Raw genomic sequence first — 26,786 nt, forward strand, 5'->3', positions numbered from 1 at the left:
GACTACAATATGAGCATAGAATATAAACATACAGTATAAGCATACAATATATGCATACAGTATAAGCATACAATATAGTGTAAGCACAAGGTATAAGCATAGCAAAATAAGCATACAGTATATGCTTACAATATAAGCATGCAATATAAGCACACAGCATAAGGACACAGCATGAGCATACAGTATAAGAACACACTATAAGCATAAAATATAAACATACAGTGTATGCACAAGGTACAAGCATACAATATAAGCATACAGTATGAGCATACAATATAAGCACACAGTATAAGCATACAGTATAAGCACACAGTATACGCATACAGTATAAGCACACAGTATACACATGCAATATAAGCACACAGTATAAGCACACAGTATGAACACACAGTATAATCATACAGCGGGACATACTGCTGCCCTCTGATGTAAGCATACCTCTGGAATTCTTCTGATGCATTCTTACAACATAGGAAAAAGACAAGATGTAAAAGTCCAAACACGTTTTTGTCTATGAAGTCATTTAAAGTGAAGATGACTTTGTAAAGGCACTGATCACAGCAATCTTTTCAGATTTATCTTTTTATGGATCTTTTTTATTTATAGATAAAACCAGCTAGATTGTGATGGTCGGCTAAAAATGTTGATTTCTCCTCTGAGCATTTTCTTTGGTGGAAAAAGTACATTTAGTCGAGTGTATATGGGCAACCCTAGGACCTTGACCTAATATAGGGAAAATAGCATAATAGTGGGGTAGTGTATGATAGTGTTTTATTATGACTTTTCAACACACAGTGCATGGAGTAAGGGCTTGTCTCTCACTGTATCCTACTTGCAGTATAAAGGTGATATCTTACGTTTCCATGGCTTGTAAATCCTACAAAGTCATGGCACAGAATGGCTTGGAGGCTGACTAATGGACACCGCTACAGATTTTGTACTACCCACTGCAATAAAAATGATACAGATCAGCTGCAAACTAATTTAGTCCATTTTTTTAGGAATACAGTACTTTCTCTGTGGGATAAATGAAAGTGTATTGAAACATGGTGAAAGCTGAAACAAAAGACTGTGGGTGATTTATGAGAGGCTGAGTATAAACCTGTATCGGTTTCGCTGCATACATGGAGGACATTTAGGAAAAGCAAAGCATAGAAAAATCTAAGGAGTCACAGAGAGAACAGTTTGATCCTTTGGTATAACATTGAAAGGGATTTCCAGGTTATAGCTATTAATCCTTAGAAGAGGTCTTTTATATGAGATCAATATGGGGTCGTCATTTGGCACCCCCACTAATAACACAGGTGATGGATCTGAAAGCACATGAGTTTTCTTATTACAGTTCCCCTATAGTCTGGTATAGAGTCCTGGGTCATAGTCATCTGCTAACTATGAGTCCATTAATGTTCTGAATAGCAGCCTGTCCTGACACACAGTGGCGTAACTTGACGCTGATGGGCCCCAGTGCAAAGTCTATGCCAGGCCCCCCCAACTATAATGTATGGTTCATAGTACTAGTCTTCTCTTATGGAAAAGTGAGACCTTATGGGCCCCCCAAAGCCTCTTGGGCCAAGTTGCAACCGCATCCTCTGCACCCCCTCAAGTTACGCCCCTGCTGACAGATGGATAATCTTCCCACCCACTCCAAAAAATCGGAAGAGGACCTTGATGTTGTCTCTCTCTCTCTCTCTCCACAATGACAAAAAAGAGCTACTACGTCTCCCCACCCCAAAAATATGATGAGAACATTGATATTGTTTCTCTCTCCAGGAAGGAAGAAACTAACAAACTACTTCTTCTCTGACTAATAGTTGCATTCTCCTGCCCAAAAATAGTTTTCTTGATGTGGTTGTCAACTGGTCTTCGACATGTAACAAGCTCAGTAGAGGGCACCATGTCTTGGCTTTTTGCTATCTGTACCTGCCCAAAAATAGGACATAGTCAGCAAGATCCATTCCCTTCCAGACAAAGCCCCATACCGCATTGTTAATGTCATGATTAATGTATGATGGCTATGGCGTTCCATGTCTGTAGCTGCGCCTATTAAATCTCTGTCCCTGTACAGTAGTTACAAAGTTGTTTGCAAACTGCTTCATAATATATGGAGGAAACTTTAGCCTCGATCCTTGTTTTTTTTTAATACACACATTAAAAGAGAAAATGCCATATTGAATTATTGGTTACAAGTGAATGTTCTGTTTTTGTTCTGTTTGGATAATAAGGTTTTATAACAACCTCCATCCAGTGCAGTTTTTATTTGATTCCAGCTATATAATCCTGACATACTTGTGGCTTGTAATTACCAATTAACGCACTGCCTCGTGCCAATCTTTCTCCAGAATTATTGCTATAAACATACAAGGAAAACAAGTTTCACATTGCAGCCGTATACAGCATGTCCAATTAATGTCTCCCGTTATGTGCCTTCTGCCGAAATGACTATACATGAGATGAGGTCAATGTTTCAGAGACTTCCAAGGCTTAGCCTGATAATGGCTGTGGTGTTTTCATATTCCGCCTCACGTCACTTTCATCTTTAATAATTCTGTGTCTACCAGAGATTTTGATATGTAATGATATGTAGGAACTGTATAGGTAATTTTCTCGCCCAGTGTAGCTGTAATCTCACAAAGTGGTGGCTAATGGTCGCCTTATGATTAAAACCCATACAGCTGTTCTGCTGTGTTTTATCTTCTCGTAATACTTGAATATGATGTGTAAAAACTAGTGAAGACTAAAAGTATTCCTGATGTTCCTACAAATCACTTCAGATCACAGTTTTTTTCCATTGTACATTACATCTGACAGCTGGCATCTGATTGACTTAGAGGATATATACAACTTTTTGTATGCACTAGTTTTAGAAATGTTTTCAAAAACATTGTCACCAGGTTTTACTTGATTAAACTTCCAGCATCCTCAGGTAGGGTATAAAATATTCTTTCTACCAATCCCTATTTTTTGATAAATTTTGCTGTTTTATCTGTAATCAATTTCACAGTCATAGAGCTGAAGAGAAGCTGAGATGAGTCACTTTAAAGGCTGGAGGGCGGGTAGGGGTGTCCTATCTTAACATCTATAGTGCCTATAAATATGGTTCATGATATACCATATTAAAGATAAGAATCTCTTCTTTCAAATCATTCCAGGCATATGGTTCTGTGTTTTACAGAACACGAGACATAGTTATGAGTGCGAATTGCAGATCTGGTTACAGCCTTTTGGTTTTCTCTATCAATCATTCAATCTATCTTCAGTTCTGTACCTCAAATAACCAAAATAATAATAATAATAATAATAATATTAGCCTGATCTGAAGATGAACATGGTTTTAGGTTCTATTGAGCCCAAGATAACGGCATCTGAAGTGAGGTCCTCCCTTTAGCCTCCAAAAGTGACTCATTACCATATGACTTTGTAGGTTATTTTTTTATAGGTTAACTGGCGAGATTTAACAAGAGCGAGGGCATTCTAGAAATGATATATCATACCCTACCTGAGGTGGGGGAGGGTGATAGTAAAAGCTATTGAAAAATTCCATTAAGGGGAACAGTTAAGTGATCTGTCCTGACAGAGAGCCGCTTATGATAGAGGGAGGAATGCGGAATTCTCCGATATAGTTTTTTTTTTAATTTGGAGAAGATTTACTAGCAAAAAAAAAAAAGGAAATATGAACAGGACTCCTAGGAGAGTCATCAAGAGTCCTGTCTACCCCGCCCACAACCTGTGAATGACAGTGACTGTCCTGACCCACTCATACACAGTACTCAGCCGCCTTACCTGTAATTGTGCTTTGTATTACCCCAAGTAAGCTACAGTAGGAATATAGGACTCTTACTGTCTCTCCTAGGAGTCCTGTCAGGGTTTCTTCTTCTTTTGACTGCATATAAATCATAGAAAAATATATATATACATTTCAATAAAATATAAAAGAAAACTTTATACATCAGTGCTCCATGTCTCTCCCTTAATCGTATGTTTTATCATTGCTCTCAAGCAGAACAGAAAAGATCATCTGACATATTCAAGTTAAAGAAACATTACATAAGTATTTGCTGGCAGAGTCAACCAATATGGATCCACTCAATATTTCATGTCAGTGGAGGCCCATAGACTTTACATCATCAGAAGGATGGAAGAGCATTGTTTGGATCTGTATATCATCTTTTTGATCACCTTTTACTTTGACTTTTGTGAAAACTCCAGGAGGGATGTTGTGATGATGTATAATTGAAGACAGATCTGCAGCGGAGGCGTAGAGTGTGTTTTCTTTATGGCGCTGCATTGTGTCTTATACAATCCTATAGTAGCTGGGGCTGTTATACTGTAATACGCTACATAGTGGGACTGATACAAACACCACAGTGTCTGCTCAGCATCACAAATATACAGACGCCTACTGGAAATATGGGGCAAGACAGAGAAACAATATACCTATATACCGCCCTGAACCATAAGCCTTGTTATTATAGCTCTTTTATTACATCATCAAGTACATTTAACAACAAGTCCCACCTATCAGGCCTCCTGGATGCAAATCACCGTTTTTAATTCAAAATAAAATAGGCACCATACTAATGTAAAATATGTTATGTAAAATAAGGTAAAAAAAACCCAACTTGATGTTTAACCAATGTAATAAAAAGGTCAATGCTAAACAGGCTAGCTGTATACTACATAGAATCATTAAATACATGAAGCTTCGCATGGAATCGGCTTCTCCGTCCATTTTCATTCATTATTCTGTGTTTTCACTCACTTGATAGAACATGTGGCCTGACATTGGATAGGCCTTGCTTTCAATTTCATTAACCAAAAAACCCCAGAATATAAAACTTTTATAGCTTGTTAGTAACAAACACCGTTCAGTGTCAACAGTCTATTAGGGTTTTCTCAGGATTTCATCCTGCTTCCTCTATGGTGCCGGAGCATTATGGGCATAGTTAAATATAGGATGGCTGGGATTTAGGAATTCTTGTGGCTGGGAATTACTTCCACTTTGTGTGGCAGATACACATTTTTGTGTGAATACGTGATACTTAACAGTTTTGGCTTTGTGCTAGGCTCACCACATGCAATCCAGCATAGCCTAGCTGGCAGTCAGCCATTTATAAAGAGCTTAAGCTACGTCTTACACTGCCCGTCCATTGTACAGCTATTGTAACTCTACAGGACGTGGCTGCGAGGTGTCGAGGAGCTTGGCGTGCAATGAAAAACATATCTTCCCCTAAAATACTTCTAAAAAGATGATAAAATAGTCAACACATAATTATCTATTATATGCTAGCACTTGCTTTTATATGGAGACATTTTTCTTGTTTTTATTTGGGTGTTATTTTTCTTATAATTAGGCTGTTGTTAAGTAGAGTAATTATAGAGACTGGAGCGTTTTTCTGTAGATTTATAGGGATACTGTACTATATAGATCTTCTGCAGCTAAATGATGATCCCTTTCAATGACAGTGAGAATCTCGTGTTAACAGCATATTATGGCTTAAAAAATTCTCCATAGATTTAGGTTAAATGTCCCAGTGGAGTGCCTGGTCCTTCGTGATCTGTGCCGCACACTTACTGATTACGTCCTATCATCTTTGTCATTTCCATGCCTAGGGTATGTGTCCTAATGTCTAGAAGAAGCCATCCTTGTTGGCAGCTCGCTAATACAAAGTTATTAATGAAGACTTGTTCATTCTTGGTTGAAGAATTTCGTGCCGGCCCTCGGCAAATTTACTTTATTGTTCTTATATAAATTTCTCAAAACAAAAAATGCATTTGTTGCCAGCTATTCTGCTGCGGCACGCAAAGCTCGCTCTCTGACATTCACTTGGATGAGCAGGTGAGGGCTCTAAATTATATCTATTTCCGTGCCATTAAATAAAAACAAATCTGTTCATTGGATGCACAGAGGACTGCTTTATTGGTTTATGTTGTTGACTATCCCGTCTCAGAGCAATTTCTTTGGAAAGAATTGTATGAGTGTGTGTGTTTTATTCCTTCGTAAAGTGCAGCGCAAGCCTTTTTAGGAGTAAATTGGCTGGAAGTGCTGAACCAATATTATTAGTCTGTAATTTTGGGGGGGAAAAACTACACATATAAATATATAGGGAAAGACACAGACATTTGTGGAGTGGTACAGATTTTAAGAGTTCCATTATGTTCATGGGTTCTGATGAAATTTTTCTTTGATTTCTGTTGAACTGGTGAATTTGTTTCTGCAGTTAATATAAGACATATCACACATATTGCTCCTCTTGTGATATTTTGTGCCGAGGTGAAAAAAAAGGTGTCAGTTGCGCCAAAAAACTGAAAAAAAAATGTTTTGCACCACCTTTATCAAGGCTTTTAGAGAAGATTTTTGACACGTTCTAAATTTTCCGCTGAAAGTTAAAAACTAAATCTGTATATAGGACTTGTTCACTTCTCATCAGTTTTTTGTATCATCATCTGCTTCAGTTAGTGTGAGGGGAGAACACACAGGAGTGGAGCTTATCTTCTCATTCTACCTTGTCTCTGTGTATTGTTCATACTTGGTTTTGGTTCAGGCCTTTAACGGGCCAAAATTCAGTCGCATCATTTACATATTGTGGATTTTACAATCCACGTAATAGGTCAATTTCCGAACAATCTCTGCAGCCTTGGAATTGGATTTTGTAACCACTTGCCTGGTCCTGTAACACTGCGGATGTAGACTTACTGTATTTATTTTTGTTTACCATTGCAGTCAAATATGTCAACCATAAATTTGGGCAAAACTATTTGTACCACGTTCCAGCAGAGATAAATAAGACAGAATCAGGCTTCACTGCCTAGGTGCTCCCATCTTGTGGACTTTGTTGTGGCGCCTTTGTCTCCGCTTACTAATAAATACTGCTGCATGCACCACATTGTCTTCATCCGTTCTTCCTTATCTTGTACTTCCATCCTGTATTTACCTGCTGTAAATCTGCACCCAGCTACCAAGAAGCCTATGCAGTTGTTCTATGGAGGGCTATACATAAAATTGCCATGGTGATAAAGTGAAGAGATAAGGACAATGACTCAAAACACAATGACAGCTGACACATTAAAAATGAGAAGTAATAAAGGACACGAAAGAAGATCAGGAGTAAAGGGCATACATTTCTCAACTGTTATATATATAAAAAGTGTATACTTTATTTAATATGTAGGTTTTTTCTTTCTGAACATTTTTTTGCATTTCTTGTTAAATTAATGAGAAACTAACTCCCCCTCCCATCTGTATTTATCTCATTCTCACTTTTCTCAATATTCATCACATAGCTCTGAGGGTCAACGTCAGTACACTTGATAGACTGTATGGAAACCTGTGCACGTTTCTAGATGTGATACATATGACAATGATATTACAGAGGTAATGTATGAGCCCAGGCATAATTAAAGAGCAGTTAGCTGTGAAATTATTGACCAGGTTTCCAGTGAGTAAACATGAGGACTGTGATTCCTTACTTTGGACTCATAGATGGAGGCCTTGCCTTATTTATTTTTGCTCATGGTTTCTCCTGGATGGTCAACCAGTAGAATACAAAAGAGTAAGGTTGGCCAATCAACCTAAGTATGAAGTAACCAGCCAAGTGTGGTAATGTGCCAGACCTTTCCCAACAGATGATGTTGAGGGAAAGAAGTATAGCCCACCTTGTTGGGTATTTCAGCACACTTGATCTGAGAGCACATACAGGTTCTCCAGAACATACTGTATAGAAGAGTGAGGTCCAAGAAGCCTTCGATATTACATCTGTAGAAAGCCATCTGAATTCCAGATTGTTCTGTAATTGCTGTTATAACCAATTCAACATTGCCAAGAAGTGTTCACCTAAAACGGCATTTTCCAAGACTAAAATTCATAGAAACATTGAATACATTTTTTTGCATTAATATCCAAACAGAGCAAGTTTGATTTTGGAAAAATGTATTTGGAAAACTGACTATCATATCTCTGGCAAGTAAAATCCTCCCTTGAAGTGCTAGCTATCAATGAGTGGGAAGAGGAACATTGCATGCGAAGATGATGGATATGAGGGCACTTGCATCATCGGAATAAAAAGTCCAGTCTTGGGAAGTGAAATGTTCCATTGATTTTGGCCCACTGCCTAGTGGCTGAAAAATGAACAGCTATACTTTCACATCCAATTTCAGTAGTAGAGAATCTAGCAATGACTGAAGAGGCAAAACTGAGTAATCTTGTTTGATCAATTGAGTAGTTAACATTCCATGATGAATATGTATTCGCACATAACTATGAGAGAGCGAGTGGACAAGATGTGCGTAGAAAAATGTCGAAGGCAACAGGTCGATGGATGGACATGCTTACAGTCTTTAAAAAGTCATCTTCAATACCGGTATTAAGAAGACGGATTATTGGTGGTACGCATTTCTGAGTCAGTATTTTATTCTAATATAGCTAAAAGTTTGGATATATCCATAAATGATATTGCGTCTCTAATTTTGGTCCATTGCTAGTATATAATTCATCACAATCCAAATTGAGCGAGCTCTACATTGGTCAGTCAGTAAAGCCCGAAAAATCGAAGCATCCACTATCTGCACAAGAACAGGTTTCCCTTAGAATTGAAATATTTTTAGTGAATGACCCCCTGCAGATTCCAAAAAAAAAAAGATTTTTTTAATGGAGATAAAGGAGAACAAGTTGAACAGTTAAATGAATGTTTGCTGAGTGGCACGAAAATAACAATAAAGAAAGTACAACACTTGCGTTGCCAAGAACCTGTCAAATCTTGTTTTGCGAACCGACAAATTTTATAACATCAAAAACCGTGCGGAGTAGAGAGGACAGACAAGATGACTAACATACTGACTACAGCAGGGAAAACAATAAGGAAGCCGCGACGACAGAATAATGTGTTTAATAAATGTGTGTGCGTCCCATCCTGTGTGTAATCTGCTGCTTCTCTCTGATGCTTCAGTCACTCATTTAATAATTACATCCTCCTACATGGGGCTTTGTGAGATCTGTTGTGAAAGGCTGTATTATATAGTATATGGCACATGCTAAGGAGACGCTAATGCATTTCTACAAGGAGAAAGCAAAAAATATACTGTCACTTGGAATGGCCATTAGTATGTATACTGTATACTCTAGAATACATGAGTTTTCCAGGTAAAAATATTAATAACATATCCATGGAGTAGGTCCTAAATATTGTTATGGTGGGAATCCAACACCCAGCACCCAAATTCACTATTTGCTCTGACCAGATACAGCAGATCAGCTGTAATTCATTTCGAAGCTGAAGTAATTCACTTTAGCCGCGACACGCTACCTATTCTTTATTTTTTAATTAAACATTTTTATTACATTTCTTTTTCCATACAAAATTATTTTACAGGTTTTACAAAGTAGAAATAACATTAATATTCATACAATATCAAGAGTTCCCCCCTTTCCTTTACACGGTTAGTGCATGCCTCATGTAAGTCTCTTATTTCCCGTACACATCTCATTAAAATTATATTACCCACCCCCGCCCATTGTCTGCCAAGGTGGGGGGGTGGGGGGGGAAACTATGTAACTGTCTTCCAAATTTGTTCCCACCTTTCCAAAGACCCTATTTTCTCAAAATATATTTTTTCACAATTCCTGATTTTACCTCTCAGGCCGCTCCATTCCCCAATAGTTATATTTTACCTATTCTTAGGAAAGGCCATTCATATTTTATCCAAGAAAACCACTTTAAATCTTGTCTGGATCCAAGGACTCTCCCACACCCTTGACTGGTTCTCATTGAAGAATGAAGGGGAATAAAATTCTTCATAATACTTCCCAATACATACATCTGCTATCTGTTACACCAAATTTGGAGATTTGGAGAAATTCATACGCTTGAGGGTTACCAGATGACAACTATGGGGCAGGCTGATCTGTCATAGTCATACATGGGACACCAAACTACTAGTCCCTTATTTTACTGATACATTCACTGTAAGGAACTATCACCTATTATAGCAATACAATTCTGTGACAAATAATACAAAGTTGTCAGAGGACGCTCGTCATGGTGCACTGCATAGTCTTCCCTATATTCATATTCTGTTAATGATGTAGCATAAATGAGAGCAAGATCTAGAGATGTAATAGATAACGGCACTGACTAGTAATTAAATAACACTATATACACAGCATAAGGTGGTCGCCTCCTCTGTGTGGCTAAGCACACCCTTCTGATTGATGGTAACATGGCACATAATTACGTTTGTGAGGTTCTTCTGGTGCAGGTATATGTGAGGTGCAGACAGCTGTCTGCCTGAAGCCTTGCAGAGCATTGTTATCTCCGCTACATAAATTAATGTGTTGGAACCCAATAATGAGATTACTGCAAAATTTTGATTCCTGAAATAATAGTCATTTGCCTCGACCTATATTGTGAAATCTTATAGAACCATACAGCATCCATTAACACTTGACAAGTTGAAATGCTTAAAGTCCCTTTTCTACTTAATGAATTTTCTTATGCTCCCCAGGCTCTGTATGTAAGTAGGATCATTGCCTTTCCATCATCTTCTAAATAAATGGGAGTTTTCCTCTTTATTTGATACAAATATAAAGATGGAATGTCAGGATTCAAGGAGATTGTGTGGTGTGAGTGGCAGGGCCCTGATTTCAAAGGGATCAGTGAATCAAATGTAATGCAGGCTTTGTTTGAGTCACCAAATCTATGTTTTGCTGACGGCCAGTATTTCTATATAAAAAGCTGCATAGGCATTTCCATTAAACTGAAGCAACAAAAAGCAGCATCTCCATTTTCATCCTGGCTCGCCTTTGTGACTTTGCTCAAAAGGGAAAGGGTTATTGTAGGAAGAATACAAAAAAAGACAACTGCTACTCAAAGAGGAACTATTCTGACCCAACAACACCATTTATCTTAGATGTGACATTTCCCCTTTAGGGCACATTTGTATTCTAGTCGCCTATGAGTCTTTCACATTAATAATGAATTGTAATATGGGCTTGGAGAAAAAAATATTTAAAGTTTAGAATATAGAAAGATGTTTTATGTTAAAAATTGGCATGGCTAAGTATATATCCATGTGTGTTATTTCTAGCAGAACTTAATAGTTAATCCATACAGGACTCCTAAGAGAGATATTGACAGTCCTGTCAAGCCCATCCATGTGCACTGGGTGATGGATCTCTGTGTACACATTGTTCCTGGAAGAGAACTGGGGTAAAAAGGACCACTATCTATCTCTGTATGTGTGATGGGGAATCAGGAGCCCCGTCTCCCATCACTGTATATGTGACAGGTAAGCAGGAGCCCCCTTTCCATCTCTGTGTGTGTTATGGGTAAGCAGGAGCCCCCTCTCCATCACTGTATTTGTGAGGGGTAAGCAAGGACCCCCTCTCCATCACCATGTGTGTGATGGGTAAGCAGGAGCCCCCTCTCCGACCCCCACTGTCTATCACTGTGTGAGTAGCAGGTAAGCAGGACCCCCAATGTCTATCCCTGTGTGACGGGTAAGCAGGACCCATACTCTCTATCATTGTGAGTGTGATGGGTAAGCAGAGACCCCCTCTCCATCACTATGTGTGTGATGGGTAAGCAGGACCCCCACTGTCTATCACTGTGTGAGCAGCAGGTAAGCAGGAGCCCCAATGTCTATCCCTGTGTGACGGGTAAGCAGGACCCATACTCCCTATCATTGTGTGTGTGATGGATAAGCAGTGTCTCACTCCCTTTCACTGTGTGGTGGTTAAGCAGGACCACCACTGTCTTTTCCAGGTTTTATTCTGCCTTTTACTATTTCCGCTATCATATGGAGCTCCCCATTGGAACAGCATAAATCAGGAACCTTTTCCTCTTTAAAAGTTCATTACCACAGTGTATTTCCCGTGTATATACATAGGTCAAAACGTCTTCTTCCTTCTCAAACCTATAATCCAATTGGTTTTAGTCCTGTTCCTAGAGAGGTGTCAATATCATTGCACATAGGCACCAGCGGTGGTCACCTCACTACCTCATGAGCTTCTGCCAAGCTAAGACTCCAGTGCTAAGAGCAAAATTGGTCCTTAAGTAAAAGAAAGTGCTATTAGACGTAGCAACAAGGGCACGAACAGATGTTGAAAAATTAGACAGCATTGTCCATTAAAGGCTGAGTGAAAATGTTCTGTTTTTGAAGCTTTTTATCGGCGTTATGTTCTGCAGGGTCTATCACTCGGTATAGCAGCAGTGTATCTATGCAGGGCACGTCATTTCTGCATTTTGGGATTTTTGCACTTAATGATAATGTGCCATCTGGTGGTGGAAATACTTAACCTGTGCTATAGGCAGCGTCCTGATACATTTACATCTTGTGGTAGGAGGCAAGGAAAAGAAAAATGATATTTCTGACATTTTCAGGCCCAATACATATCAGTTATGACTTTACTACTCTGTTTATTAAAGGGCGATGCTTATTTTTGTTATTACTATGGGAATACATAACCAGGGTTTCCATATGTCAAGAAGCCCTGGGTCTTCGAGAGATCCAGCTAATATCGCGCACCATCCATTGTTACCCCTTTATTGTCCTTCTCTCAGGAGTGAACAACATTTGAGATGGTAACATTAAGAAGAACTTGGTTCACTTTTTAGTCTTTTGGTTTTCCCCACATGCACCATAGAAAAACTCCAATCTTCAAATAGAAAAGAGAAAAACAAAACCATTTGGGAAAATGTGAAGAGACTTTATGATGTGTATTTTTATAATGTGTCGCCCTGCCTCACCGCACTAAACATAAAATGTTGTAATTAAACATTGCACAGCCACAGCAGATCTTGGGATCATAGATTTTACTATGGCATCCAGTATATAATCTGCATGCTGTGGTATCTGTAACAACACGCTCCTTCTAAGTTATGTCGCTATTATGGCTTGTTTTGGCCTCGGCTAATTATAGTTTCAAGCAACATTTTAATGACCTCCATTTCGACACAGAACATTGTGCTTAACATCTTGTGTTTTTACCCACAGGCAAATTATGATATTTTTTTCCTCTAGAGTTAACAGTCGGTGGTTCCTAAATGGGATTGAAGAAAATAATGGGAATATTGTTTATTTGTTAGGACATTTAGCTGGTCCTGGATGCGGGGGTAATAAGGCCATATGGGTACACCAGCTGCAGTAAGGAAGACGAGCTCAGTATAGCGCTCCGAATACCGCCAGATATTCTTCACATGTTCAGATTAAGCTGCTACAGATGTGTTATTCAGCACCTGTAAAGGACGTCCCACAAACACATCTTTCTGGACACTTTGAACTTCTATGAGCTATCGATTTGTTTTGCTTTGCTCCTTTCTGATGTCCCTGTCAGGTGAAGGAAAGACCTTTAGAATTCATGTTTTGCATCACGACATTTCAGAGAAAAACGGAGCTGCATCATTAATATAAATAAGTATAGTCGTCTGCCTGCTTAAAGGGATCCTCCAGCCGGAAGAAAATCTGTTGTATGCCTGAAAAATTGTGATTGCTTTGTGTCCTTACCAAAAAAAAGCAGACAGGGTTTAATACAAGATATGTTGGTCATGGTAAATTCTTATAATCTTAGCCTTGCACTACAACAGTTTATCCCTATGAAGGGAAAAGATGTAACTTTTATCCCTGTAGGAAAATACAGATATCGTGTTTGAGTCTTGAGAATGAGACCATTCTATGACAATGTTAGGACAGCAGTGCCTAATGTTTTTTTTCTGCAAATTTCCTACATATGAGGGCTAAAGGGAACGGTATTTCATGTCTAGTAAAGTAATATTGGTCCCCACACAATTACGGTAACATTGCAGCTCCAATTACGGAAAATTAGCTCCAAATCTGGTTATACAGATGTATCAAATACAACTTGTACCTTAAAATCTGCAAAAGTACGGTATCAGAAAGAAAACATTGAAAAACATTATCTGCAATCTTAAACTTTGCTACATTTGCACTAAAGACACCTTTATTTCCAGCACTTGTGCTTGTATTTTCAATCTGGAAGATACTGGGGGAGATTTATTAAGCTGTCTGAAAGTCAGAATATTTGTAGTTTCCCATGACAACCAATCACAGTTCAGCTTTCATTTTACCAGTGCTCATGAATATTTTAAAAGAGAGCTGTGATTGGTTGCCATGCGCAACTAGAAATATTCTGACTTTCAGGCAGCTTGATAAATCTGCCCCACTGTCACTAGTGGTCCATGGCACGTGACACATGCCATATAATACAGTGCTAGAAAGTGTCCATTTACAAGCATCTCCTGCCTAGAATTATGGAAAGTATGGGAAATTACAGCATAAATGGCATAATTGCTACATATCTAGTCCGCTGTTTACACAACAAAGTGCTGAAACCAGTGGTCTCCATCTCTACTTATTGCTGCTTTCTCCATTACCAGCCTCTTCTTCCGGCACATAACAATCTAGGACATGTTCTGTACAAGATATTGATGCAACACCAAAAAACACACATTTTATACAATGTTGAAAATGGCATCAGGTTATAACTACCACTCCTCAAGCCTAGAAAAGGGAAGAGACCAAGGTTTGTTACATGATTTCACTCAATAAAATATAGAAAAAAGCCATTGTAAAAAAAATACAAAGCCATTTATCAAAATTCAACAACTGCTGCACACTCCCTTGGCAGACCACAAATCGGCACATTTATTATAGAGTTTAATAAGTGACAGCCTCCTCTGTGCTCCCCTGAGCTACACATTACAAGCTGCAATATATATATATATATTGCAATACAGGCAGTCCCCGGGTTACATACAAGATAGGGTCCAGAGCTTTGTTCTTAAGTTGAATTTGTATGTAAGTCGAAACTGTATACTTTATAATTGAAGTTGTAGACAAATTTTTTTCTTTTGCCCCAGTGACAATTGGAGTTTCAAAATGTTTGCTGTAATTGGACCAAGAATTATCAATAAAGCTTCATTACAGATACCTTACAGCTGATCATTGCAGCCTGGGACTATAGTAAAGCATCCAGAGAGCATCTGTAACTATGGGTTGTCTGTAAGTCGGGTGTCCTTAAGTAGGGGACCGCCTGTATATATATTTTCTTAAAAAGAAAAAAAAAAGAAACTGCAGCTACTGTTCCTAAAAAAATTGGGAATAACAGTTCAGTAAAGCTGGTTGTGATTTATCTGATGGAATGTAGGTGCCTCAAATATGTCCACAGCCAAGGAAAGACTTGAAAGGGTTGTCTGAGTTAAGAACATTTTTTAATTTGTTTCCCAAAATATACTTTCCCCTTGCTGATCCAGTGCTGCACCTTCCTCACTTCACATTTGCCAATCAGGGCAGAGCATTGACTTACCGTATCCAGGCTTAACCCCTGTATGCAGCCCGGTGTAATTACAGTATGTGACAAAAATAAAATATTGTTGCTACAGACAATCTAGGTCATACACAGAAACAATGCGTAGGGTTTAATTGGCACCCAAATGTCTATAGGGGAATAAACGACTCTTCGCGACCATGCATTGTAAGCCGGTTGTGACGGTTACTTGTTGTTGGTACATTACATACTAATGAGTTCCAGTGAAACAAGTTGTGTTCTCTTCTTGTTTAAGGGTTCCAACTTATTAAAACCAGTTAACACCTGCGTTGGAGAGTTCCAGTTACTGTCTCCAGTTTTGGAGACCTTAATGGAAACAAAAATGGAAGAAGCTATTTTTTTTCCCCTATAAATAGCAGAACCTGCAAAATGCAGGTGTGAACTTAGCCTAAGATAACTAGATGGGACATTGATGGCTACTGTTCCTTGCACAAGTTCTGCCTACATTAAGAAGAGAGGGCTGATAGCAATAAATGTGACCACCTACCTTTATAAATAATATCTGTTTTTACACTACGCTTTGCTCTATAGTGTTGGAATGTGGCCGTGTACATAGCCTGTCATATTAAGCCTGTGATGGAGTGGGAGAGTCTTTGGCACGTAACAGGTTAAACCACAATTCTTCGGGTTGCTCTGGGAGAAGAGGAGAGCAGTGGTTGCAGCACAACCTGTACTCTGTCAGAGTAATTTAATTATGGGTAGTTAGACTTCTGTGTAATTTGTTAATGGCCATTCCCTGCACAAAGAGCATAATTTTGCCAGGGCACCGGCAATTTGATGCATTTTTCGCAGGGTGCTGTCAAATGAAAGAGAGTTTTCATTGAATTTCATATTGTGCTTTAGCCTAGAGGGAGAATATCAATGAAGCAGTGAGAAGTCCTCGTTTTTTGGACTTATTAGAATGCATGCAAGAGCGAATGGCAGAAATCCCCTCTGTTTTGAGAAAAGTCTGGTATGAAATTGGACATCTCAGATCAAGACATGCAGGGATTTTTTTTTAACTCTGATAAAAATGTTTTGACGGCTTATTACTTTTTACCACAACCACTTTTTCTTCTCGGTATATATATATATACATATATATATATATATATATATATATATATATATATATATTCCCTTCTTTGCTTTAAAGCTGAACAGTTTCATTGTCGCATTTCTCCACTTCATTAGCTGCTGGCATTTCTGGTCTAAGCTGCTTCTTCAGTTCTACATTATGCCTAACGGGCTTTATGTATTCCAAGCTTAATGAACTGTTGTCTAAGGATTCTGAAGGGAAACATTCCAGGAAGCAAATAAAAAAGCAAACCCTTTGTAAAAATCTTTTAGCTTCTTGATCTATAAACAGTGCATTTGCTTAGCTGTTTGCGTTTGGTATTTTATCTTTATTTTTCAGCTTTGGTAATTGTTTTGTGCTGTCTTGCTTGGTTGTTTTCATATATCGCTATTTTCTGTATGTGTTCTTTTTATGTGTCGGGTAGACAGTTTTGTGCATGTGCAGATCTACCAAAGTGACAATAAACAGGCAAATGGAAGTGAAGGAAAATTGTTTGTTATGCAAGTGTGTAAGATTAGGATCATTTTATACATTTTGTGGGACGGCATAGAAAAATATTATTAACATAGTGGCCATATAGCTTAGAAATCTATCAAACATTCTAACACTCTTTAAGAAGACAGTGATTCCTTCCAAATACATGACTTTCCCTAAGGGATCACTAAGGAGGGAACAACCTAGGCAGCAATTAATCTTCCTTATGACAAAGGATCACTCATGTTGTAATTCAGCATGTCCGAACCTATGAACCCATTCATACCCCATAACAAGGTCAGTCAATCTTGCCGAAATTCCCCTTATGTGTATTACACTGTTTTCTAGGGTGAGAAATGAGTCTTATTGTCACTGTGTCTGTATGTAGAAACATATTTCAGTTGACTACACATATGATATATGTTGTTTTTTAGCAATTATCGGTAATGGCAGAAGTCCTACTGCCCCTAGTATAACAAGCTGATGATTGTTAATAACCAGGTATTCATATTTGTTTCTATGGAGTGATGTTGCAGAGCCGATATGAAATATTAATGGCATGACTGATCCATCCTCTTGATAATAGCCCAAAGACAAGGCCAGCTAACCCATATAGACAGTAGATTGATGGTAGATGTCACTGACAACTAGTTTGATGCTTATTAATGGCCTGCTACATCACTAAGGAGTATTTATTCCAAACCCCACTATCAGTATAAAGCACATGTATGGACCTTAAATCTGTTCCGACAGTATTGTAGCTCTTCATATGTCTTTGAGGGTTAGTTAATTTCTTGCTCCAAGAGGAAAGGCCCAAGAGGCACTTGGCAACCTGCATTAAGAAGGAGCCTTCATGTCCTTCATTCATCATTCACGTTTGGATAAATTCTGTATGGAAATATGTTTAATAATATAAATAATTGGGAACAATACACAATGGCATTCTGCAGGAAGGTTGCTTAGAATTATGCTCCTTTTGTCAATGTTTCCATGGAGCTATGTACAATATTTGTTTGTTGGGTCGGTCTCAAGGTATTGTACTCCTTTGTTCTTTGCCATCATTTCTTGTTGTATTATGAGCTTTCTAATCATGTAATGACTAAAGACAGATATTCTTGTTACTGTAGCAGGGCATTCTTCAGAAAGAGCATCTCCTATCATAAAATAAAGGAACAGCACATGTATACATAGGCTTCTAGATGACTTTCTGGGACTTACCATACAAACAGCAACTTAATCAGCAATGAAGCAACAATTCACATCCAGGATGAGTGTATTCCAACACCGGTTTTACTCCAATATGAAACATGTGGTGGAATGAACTCATCTTGGATTTGGAGTGCAGTTTCATTGCTCATTTTGTTACTGTTTGCATCCTGTATCATATTGTACCTATCCATATACTCTTATCTTATTTAGTTGGCCGTATGTATGTTTATAGATACTGTACCTATCCATATACTCTTATCTTGTTTAGTTGGCCGTATGTACGTTTATAGATATTGGACCTATCCATATGCTTTATCCTGTTTTGTTGGCCTATGTATGTGTATAAGCATGTATCTGCATTGCCTATGCCTTAGCATTGAATACCTTTTATTAGCCAGAGAACTTATTTCGAGTTGGGCTCAGGTTCTTTGTGTTCTTGTTATATGTTTTATATTGAAGGCTTTTTTTAATACGTGGTTCTCTACTGTGACAGAATTAAACATTACATGACTTGCAAACGTTATATATCTTCTAGTTCTATGGTCAATGCAAGATGGGGCAGCATTGAAGCACTTGCAAAAAGCAAGTAATGGACACGTCACAATATGTGTCAGATAACTATTGTTTCCAAAGCTTTTCCTCCTTTTGAGTGCTTTTTAGATAGCACATAAGATTACTTAGTGACAATAATAATGATAAAGCCATGATCTTTTCTTTTCTTCCCATTGCCATGCTTTATTAAGTAGGTCAGTACACAGTCTGAAGCGATGGAGCTAATAGATGTAGTTATTAGACTTGTTCAGGAGTCACTTGTATGTGCCTATTGTTATATGGCCCTGAAATGTTTCCTGATATTCTGTCTCATTGCTGATCTGTAACATACAAAACACAAAGAAAGATGTTTCCAAGCAGAAACAAAACCCCCCACATGGCGCTCTGCCACCTGCCTTTAACACTGGACAATATCCTCTCTTGTCAAGCAATTTTCTTAGCCTTGAGGGTTTTGCTACAAGTCTATAAACTGTATGTTCTTTGTTCACATAGTAATATGCAAATAAAAAATCCATTGAGCTAAAAAATACTTTAAAATTAGTGAGCCTGACATAAATCCATTCACTTCTTTTTTTAGAAGGAAGCAGATTTTTGTGAAACACTGAATATTAGAAGAATATTGTATTCCATATTGTATTGTGTAAAATCACAATAATTTAGGTACAAATCTGAAAGAATACTTATATCAAGCCTGGCGCTTGCTTTGCCGGAGAGAAGATGCGCTGAATTAATTATGAGGTATATTCTTAGTGACTCTGCATGAGGGTGCATCTCCTGTGCCTGAACCTCACATATATGCCTGCTATTTCATGGTGGAGTACGTGATTGTAAGACACCCAGCTCAAAGTGGTGGTTTTTCCATTGGGGAAACCCATTAGTCAAAAATTAGAAAGGCACAGAAATCATCATCCCTCTCATGAGGACTTGCAACCACCATGAATGATATGATCACTAACTTATTTGAATGGGCATCTGTAAAAAAAATTTGATTTGGTTGTTAATACACCTGTTTTACAGCAGGGTGGTCGCTCTGTAGTTGATACTGTTGTATTGTATCACTGGGGTCTTGGGGTTGTTGTTAACGGAGGATAAACGTCAAAGCACCATAGTAGCGTATTACTCAAATTCAGCTTTAGGTAGACTACAAAAGAGATACAAAACCATCAACAAGAGGTGGCCAAAGAGGAGATGGGTACTAAAGAGAAAAACTCCAAGGAGAACAAGATACAATTAATAGTGCTAAGGAGGAGAAAGTTTGGAATCTATTAGAAAATCTATATCCAAATATCCTCAAATAACTTACAGGGATATGTCCCTTCTGTACAGACAGCTGCCCTCACAAAACCATTACTCGAAAAAAAGTTTTTGTAATAAGGTGGAAGAACAAAATCACTTGTATCACTAAAAGCCATAGGGTATCATGAAAAAAGGGAGAAATTGGTGTTGGACGGAATAGAGATGAATAGTCCAAAATCTATTTAAATATTTAAAGATTCCCTCTGCTTTATACAAAACAAGCAAAATTACCCATTGTTTAATTTTGTATATTATGTATCCCTTATATTAGGGCTACTTAAATATTACACAAACAGGACCAATTCTGCAATCTGCTAATATAATACTGGAATATGTAATATCAAAGTAAATGGGGTAAAGTGTAGTATTTGATGTACGGTACACTGACTTTGTACGTTTTTTCCTGCAGTAAACTATTACAAGACGTGTTTTTTAGCTGCGTCCAGTAGTTAGTTAATCTACGATGTAGTTTCTCCATTGCTTCTTCAGTATCATTTGAAAGAGACTTGTATATCCCTTCTGGCTTTAGACATTAAAGGTTAATTCATGGTATTCCATATGTTTCCTTACCCGGCTGCTGAATTTCAAAACATGCCCTTGACAAATGGGGTCACGGTGTAAGGTCACATTGTTAAGGGAATGGAAGTCACTTACTGCAGTATGACACTTTCAACCGTCTATTCCATTTTAATGTTTCCTTATGAGAATGCATTGTACATTAAGTACTGGATACAACAAGCTTTTTTTTCCAGCTGGGAGCAGATAAAGACAGTCACTTAGGCTCCATGTATGAGAGGAACTCTGGTTACTATTAGAGATTATTCTTTCAGAGCCATTCTCCATAAGAGGTTTCCTGAGCTTCACAATAGTTTCCCGTATAAAATGATAAGTAGTGGTAATATGTTGAAGTAGGCCATTTGGGTAAATATCCCTTTGCTCATAAAAATCTCAGAATTGTTTATATCAAAGTCATTTTGTGGGAAGTCTCGAGTTTTGCTGTTCTCACAACGTTTCCTAATTCGATTAAAATGTCTATTTCCTGTGCCGGATCGGCTGCAGCCCTGTAATAGTGCGTGCTTCAGCATTTTTATATAATACTTTTGTATATTGAAGTGTTAAAAACCTGCGGCACTCATCAGGGTGTTTTACATTTTACCAACAAACACAAAATGTTGTGAATATTTTATACCGTAGATTTAAGTGTAAGTACATTTACAAAGTAAATAGAAAATACCTAATTATGGCGACACTGTGTTACCCGGCAGGAAAATCTAAGGCAACAGTACACAGAAGCTGGCTGTACATAGGGGCTATAGATCATGTGAGTGCCTTGAGGTTACATTTTTTGTTTTTCTGTTGTCCTAATGACTTGGGGGATGAAGGGTTAAAAGGGTTTTCCCTTTTTCAGTGATTGATTATCGTATCTTATAGTTGATATTAGAAGTCTGATTTAGTCCCCATTAGTCTCCCCAAAAAAACAATGAAATGAATGGAGCGGCAACGTGTAGCCGCAACTTTTGTGCAATTCATACAAGGACAATCACTAGTAATTGGGTGAATCCATCAACCCAGCACTAAACATATTTTCAGAGGACAGATACAATATACATATTGCCTTTAGTTAAAGGGTTAGACCACTATCACTAAACTTAAGTACAAGACCCTAAAAGGGTCATCCATGTAGTACCTACCTCTGGCAAAGTTTTTGACAAGCTGCAGCAACCCATCGGCAGCAGGACCTGGGACTTGCTGTCACGTCTTTTTTAACCGGCTGGTTTCCGGTGCATGGAGGTGGGCATTCTGGTATTATTGTACGCTATCTATGATGACCACTCCCATATCAGTGGTTCGATAAGTTTTGATCCATGCAGCTTTACACAAACTTTACCATGTACTATATGTATGTACTATATGGGGGACCCTATTAGGGCTTGTACTTACCCTTGTAAATTGTAATGATAGTGACCAACTCCTTTAAAGGAACAGACAGCTGAAGTTATAATAATTCACTGGGGCACATCCAGCTTATATGTTTGTAATTTATATATTCTTATATATTATTTAAATAAAATAATTATCTGTTAAAAGTTCGTGGATTTGGCCGGACTTAAGAAGAGTTATAAAACATGATTTCCACCAACAACTTAGAATATTGGACCTAATATTATGAATGATTCATCATGTCCGATTCACCAACCTAGCATATTCATGATGAAATTGTAATGGCAGTATCTCTGATTTTTAGCATTTATTCTTCACCTTACTCCAGATGAGTTAGTGTTACACTGAGAGGTGATGTGAGAGCAGAATAGCTGGCAGTATGTAGGTAGGATATTCATTGAGGAATAGTTTAGAAACCATCAGTTAACGATCCTCCAATCCACTTGTGGTTCTAAATGCTCCATCTCAGGCAATGATTCTGTCGATAAACATGTCATCTCCCAGCCAGCATTATCTCATTTTTTTTTTTGTTTCACCTGAACAGATATTATTTTCTGCATTCCAGTGGAGTATTCCCCCTCTGCTTTCTCCATTGATTAAGCGATTGTTTTACTGCTATCTATAAATGCCTCTGGTTCTGACTCCTATTCTCTGCTTTTTTTTTCCTAGTGATGTTTACAGATTGCGGTGCACAAAGACGGATAAAGTATGCAACTAGTAACCCGACTGATTTTCGGATCGATGGCGACGGGGTGATATTTGCTGCAAGAACCTTTGACATTTCGCCTAAAGAGACAGAGTTTTTGGTGTATGCCCAAGATGAAGAAACCCAAGAACTATGGCATGTTACAGTGAAAATCATTCTGCGACCGCAGAATGCTAAACATCCTGCACCGGTATGCAAACGTATCTTATAATATTCCATAAACTATTACCTAGACTGATACTTACTAGAGTAGAAATGTTGTATCTCCATTTAACAGGTGCATCATAAAAAATCATATATGGGAGTAAAACATGTGGAGAGTGGCTAAAAGGTTATCAACTTTCAAGTATCCAAAAAGTTCTGTATTCAAATTAAATGCAGTTGTGCAGTTTGCCTGTGTATAGTGCAGAGTGCGCCAGGTTCAGGATTTCTGGCGCACGTTCTGCATGAATCTGGCAACACCTGCACTGCCCCAACAGAGTGCGGGACTTTTATTTTTGGTGAATCTTTAAATCTGGTGCCAGTCCAACTTTTATTCTGTTTTAATCATTTTTTTAAAACTTTTTTACTGTTTTATTTTGTCCCAGGGTGGGATATGAACAAATGATCATTCGATCACTTGTTCATTGTAATATACTGCAATACTAATGTATTTGCTTTCTGCATAGGCTGACATCTGCACTGTTAGATCGCGCTGTAAGCTCAATCCTAACAGGCTTCCACTGAAGGCAGTCCTAGGGTCCTTATCGGACTTCAGGATTGCCATGGCAATGATCGGCGCCTCCATGCCCTGCATGGAGGGTGCCCATCGGCGCACCAATGTACTATAGACGCCGCAATCACAATGACTGCGGCGTGTATAGGGCTAAACAGACAGGATTGCGATAGTCATACTAAGGCCCAGCTTCTGAGCCCGGGCGATCGCCATTACGTAATTCTACATCAAACTGTGGGAACTACCCGCTAACCTCTGACGTAGAATTACGTCAGGGTGCGGGAAGGGGTTAAGGTTATGTGAGAGCAGAAAATTGCTGTAGGGATCTCCACAGGTCATTTGATGCTGTCAACCTTTGCATTTGGGGGGGGAGGGGCTTTTAGCACTAATTTACATGTTGCTAGTTAAAAGCTCGAAGAGGTTTGGTTTCCAATGAAGATTATGGTCGCAATATGTGGGTTAAATTAAAGGAAATCTACCACATGGTCGCAGTATTGTCTCTAATCATACTTACAAGCTGTTGGGTGCCCCATGAAACAGGATCTGTTCTTTCTTTTTTCTTCTAATGGTGGCATGCATAATTATCAGATGAAAGAGCCAGAAGGGGATTCTGACAGGAGCCCCAGAGGCTCATTTGCATATTTTTAAAAGATGATTTTCTCCAAAACTATGCTATTCGAAGATAAAGGAAGAATGGCTCCTGAAAGGCAATGGGTCCTGTTGCTTTTGGGGATCATTGTGGTGGCAATCCTCTTGGGTAAACCTGCCACATACACTGGCATGCTATAATGCAGGCTAGATTGCACTGTAGAATTGCAACACATATATAGGATTCTTGATTTAACTCAACTGAGGACTAACCATTTGCATGTAAAAGCTTGGTAAAGGCTTTAGTTTCATACTTTGACCAACAATTGTAAAGGTGGAAAATAGTTGTTCCAGATCTCTGGTAACGGCACATCAATAACAGGACATTAAAAGTGAAGACATTTCAGAAATGAGGATGCGGTCAGTTTGGAAGATAAAAAGAACTTCTATCTAGCACCAGCTAAGTTCTTTTCTTTCAGACTGGAAATTCTTAATTTGATGAAAATTCTCCTCCATCAAGTTGTAATGAAATTTTACTACACCTCTGCAGTCCTCTGTGTGAATTGAGATCTTAATTGCAAATAGACGTTTCTGTGGGTCAATACACTTGTTGGTTATTGATTTAACTTTTAATTAACTTGTGATTTAACTTACATTGTGTCTTGTGTGAAATAGCATCTTATTACTTCTTATAGTTATATATGTACTGATATACACGTACATAGAAATTCCCTAATAGAAATATATTTTCATATTGGCCTGACCAGTTAGGAAAAACTCTGAATTTCTCCTTGGGAAATTGTCCTGGTGTAATGCAGGGATCATGGCGCCTGATATTCCTGCCTGCATTCTACTTTTTGTATCCCTTTTCCTGCTGCTTTTAATGGAACCAGTGTGAATGATAGAGGCATAAAAGTGTCTCATACAAGATAGACAGACAGCCCTCCACTGGGGCCGATATATTAGTGTTTAGGGATAAATCTGTGTACGCCATTTTTCTTGATGCTCAACACCGTTTTCAGGGGGCATGTCACCTTTGTCATACAAGTCATTGAAGTGTCTAAAACCTTTGACAAATATGGTAGTGATAAGATTTATAATTAAGCGCCTATCAGTCAGGTCTCCTCTATGGCTGGCCTTCCTTGGGGCACCCTAGTAAGCAGGGTTTGGAGATATTGCCTATTTTGCCACCACCTGTATCTGGGCATGTTTGCATGAAGCCAGTGTGAATATTGGAAAAATTTGTGACCTCTATGCCCATATTCCATTACCAGTACCGGAGGAATCTGACTAATAGACAACCCCTAGTCACAAAAAATACCCTGGATGCAGTTAACTTAATGTACTTTAGCCCAAGGTTGCAATAATTAACTGGAAGAGTTATCAAGGTGTAAGAGTTATACAATTAAGGTTTATTGTTTATCCTTGTTCCTGTGAAGAAACTATTTTTTTTTTCATTCAATTGTCACAGAAATAAAAAAATTGTCTGCAGTTACACTTACAAATATAACTTATCTGACTTCAGCTTAAGAACAAACTTACAGAATCTATCACATAAAACTACATATTAACTGAAGGAATGAAGATATATCATGAGGGGGATTCTTAGTCAGTTTTGTTGAAGTCTGTGTTGCCACATTTTACAGTATACTTTCTAGATGTTGAATGATGTTTAATAAATTTGGCACATCTTTAAAGAAGATTTGTCACTTGAATTTTACCCCTCACACCAGTGTTACCTGATGGTAAAGGGTTAAAAGTCCTGCACATATCACCTAAAATTATCTGCCACTAAGCACCATACCTTAATTACAGCCAATTTTCTGATATGCAAATTAATAGACAAAGAGTAAAATTCTGAATAGATGAGTCATGTTTCTCTAGGCTACCCAGTGAACCCCTCTCCATCTTTTTATTGACAGTTCAATGTCTCGTCATGTGTCGGCCCAAGCAGATAGGAAGTCTCCTCCCAGTCCTAACCAAAATGCTCTCCCTTTCAATGCATGGTGAATTCAGAAGTGAGCACTCTCAAATGTAGATCCTCTCACTTTTCACACACCCTGCGATGGATGGGGTCAATTTAACGCGGGACGAGCCACAGTGTGCAGATCAAACATAGATAAAGGCAGAATAAGTTTGGGGAATTATTTTACTGGTGGGAGGAGACAGATTTAACCTGGGACGCTTGGATACGCCATACTTCCTTCCAAACTTTGGTGGGTTCCGCCTTGTGTGAATATGAATTACTTCATATTACAAGATAAGGTTAAATAAAGGCACAGGTCTATAGAATCCAACCAATAACCATAGGATTAGTATTTTGCTTTTATGTTTTTTTAATGTCTGCTTAATACAAAAATGTCTGGTGCTTACAGCGCTAATATAAACCAAATGGCATAACAGTGAAGCATCAAGATAAATGAATTCAAGGCATTAGATCCCATGGTGACCAACATCGCCACAAGTAATAGTCAGGGACAGTGAGATGAGTTTACTAGACAGAATGTTTCAGGAATCAAACAAAAACTAAGCTTTTTTCCCTCTCTATGTGTCTTCAGGACATTTTACCATCTTATTGAGATTTCACTAGTCCTTTTTCAAGGAGATATGGGAAATCCCCCCTGTCACTACATGAGACATAGCCCCTTCTATTTCACATTCCGGTTTTGATGGGATTTCATGTAGGAGACACCCACTTCCTATAAGAGAGAATTGTCTGATGCGTAATCCATGAGTAGAAACCGAGAGGAGCGGTGGCACCCACAAAAGATTAATGATCAATGTGCAAAGTGGGTCATCCAGAGCATCCATCCTGCCTGACATAGGTTTAAAATAATTACAGAATTAATTCTGTGGGATTTAATAGGGTCATAAATATTTGAGACATTTCTTTACCAGTACATATTTAATG

General features: G+C 38.3%; 1 protein-coding gene across 1 annotated transcript in view; it reads left to right on the plus strand.

Annotated features, from left to right (window-relative positions):
- The window catches only part of CDH2 (cadherin 2), a 203,294-nt gene that overhangs the window by 125,145 nt on the left and 51,363 nt on the right, over nucleotides 1-26,786 (plus strand). The window contains exon 3 of the mRNA XM_072152028.1: nucleotides 22,536-22,762. Coding sequence (XP_072008129.1) covers nucleotides 22,536-22,762 — 227 coding nt within the window. The remainder of the gene's footprint in view (nucleotides 1-22,535; nucleotides 22,763-26,786) is intronic.

The sequence above is a fragment of the Engystomops pustulosus genome, chromosome 5 (genome assembly GCF_040894005.1).
Source record: "Engystomops pustulosus chromosome 5, aEngPut4.maternal, whole genome shotgun sequence".
Lineage (NCBI taxonomy): Eukaryota > Metazoa > Chordata > Amphibia > Anura > Leptodactylidae > Engystomops > Engystomops pustulosus.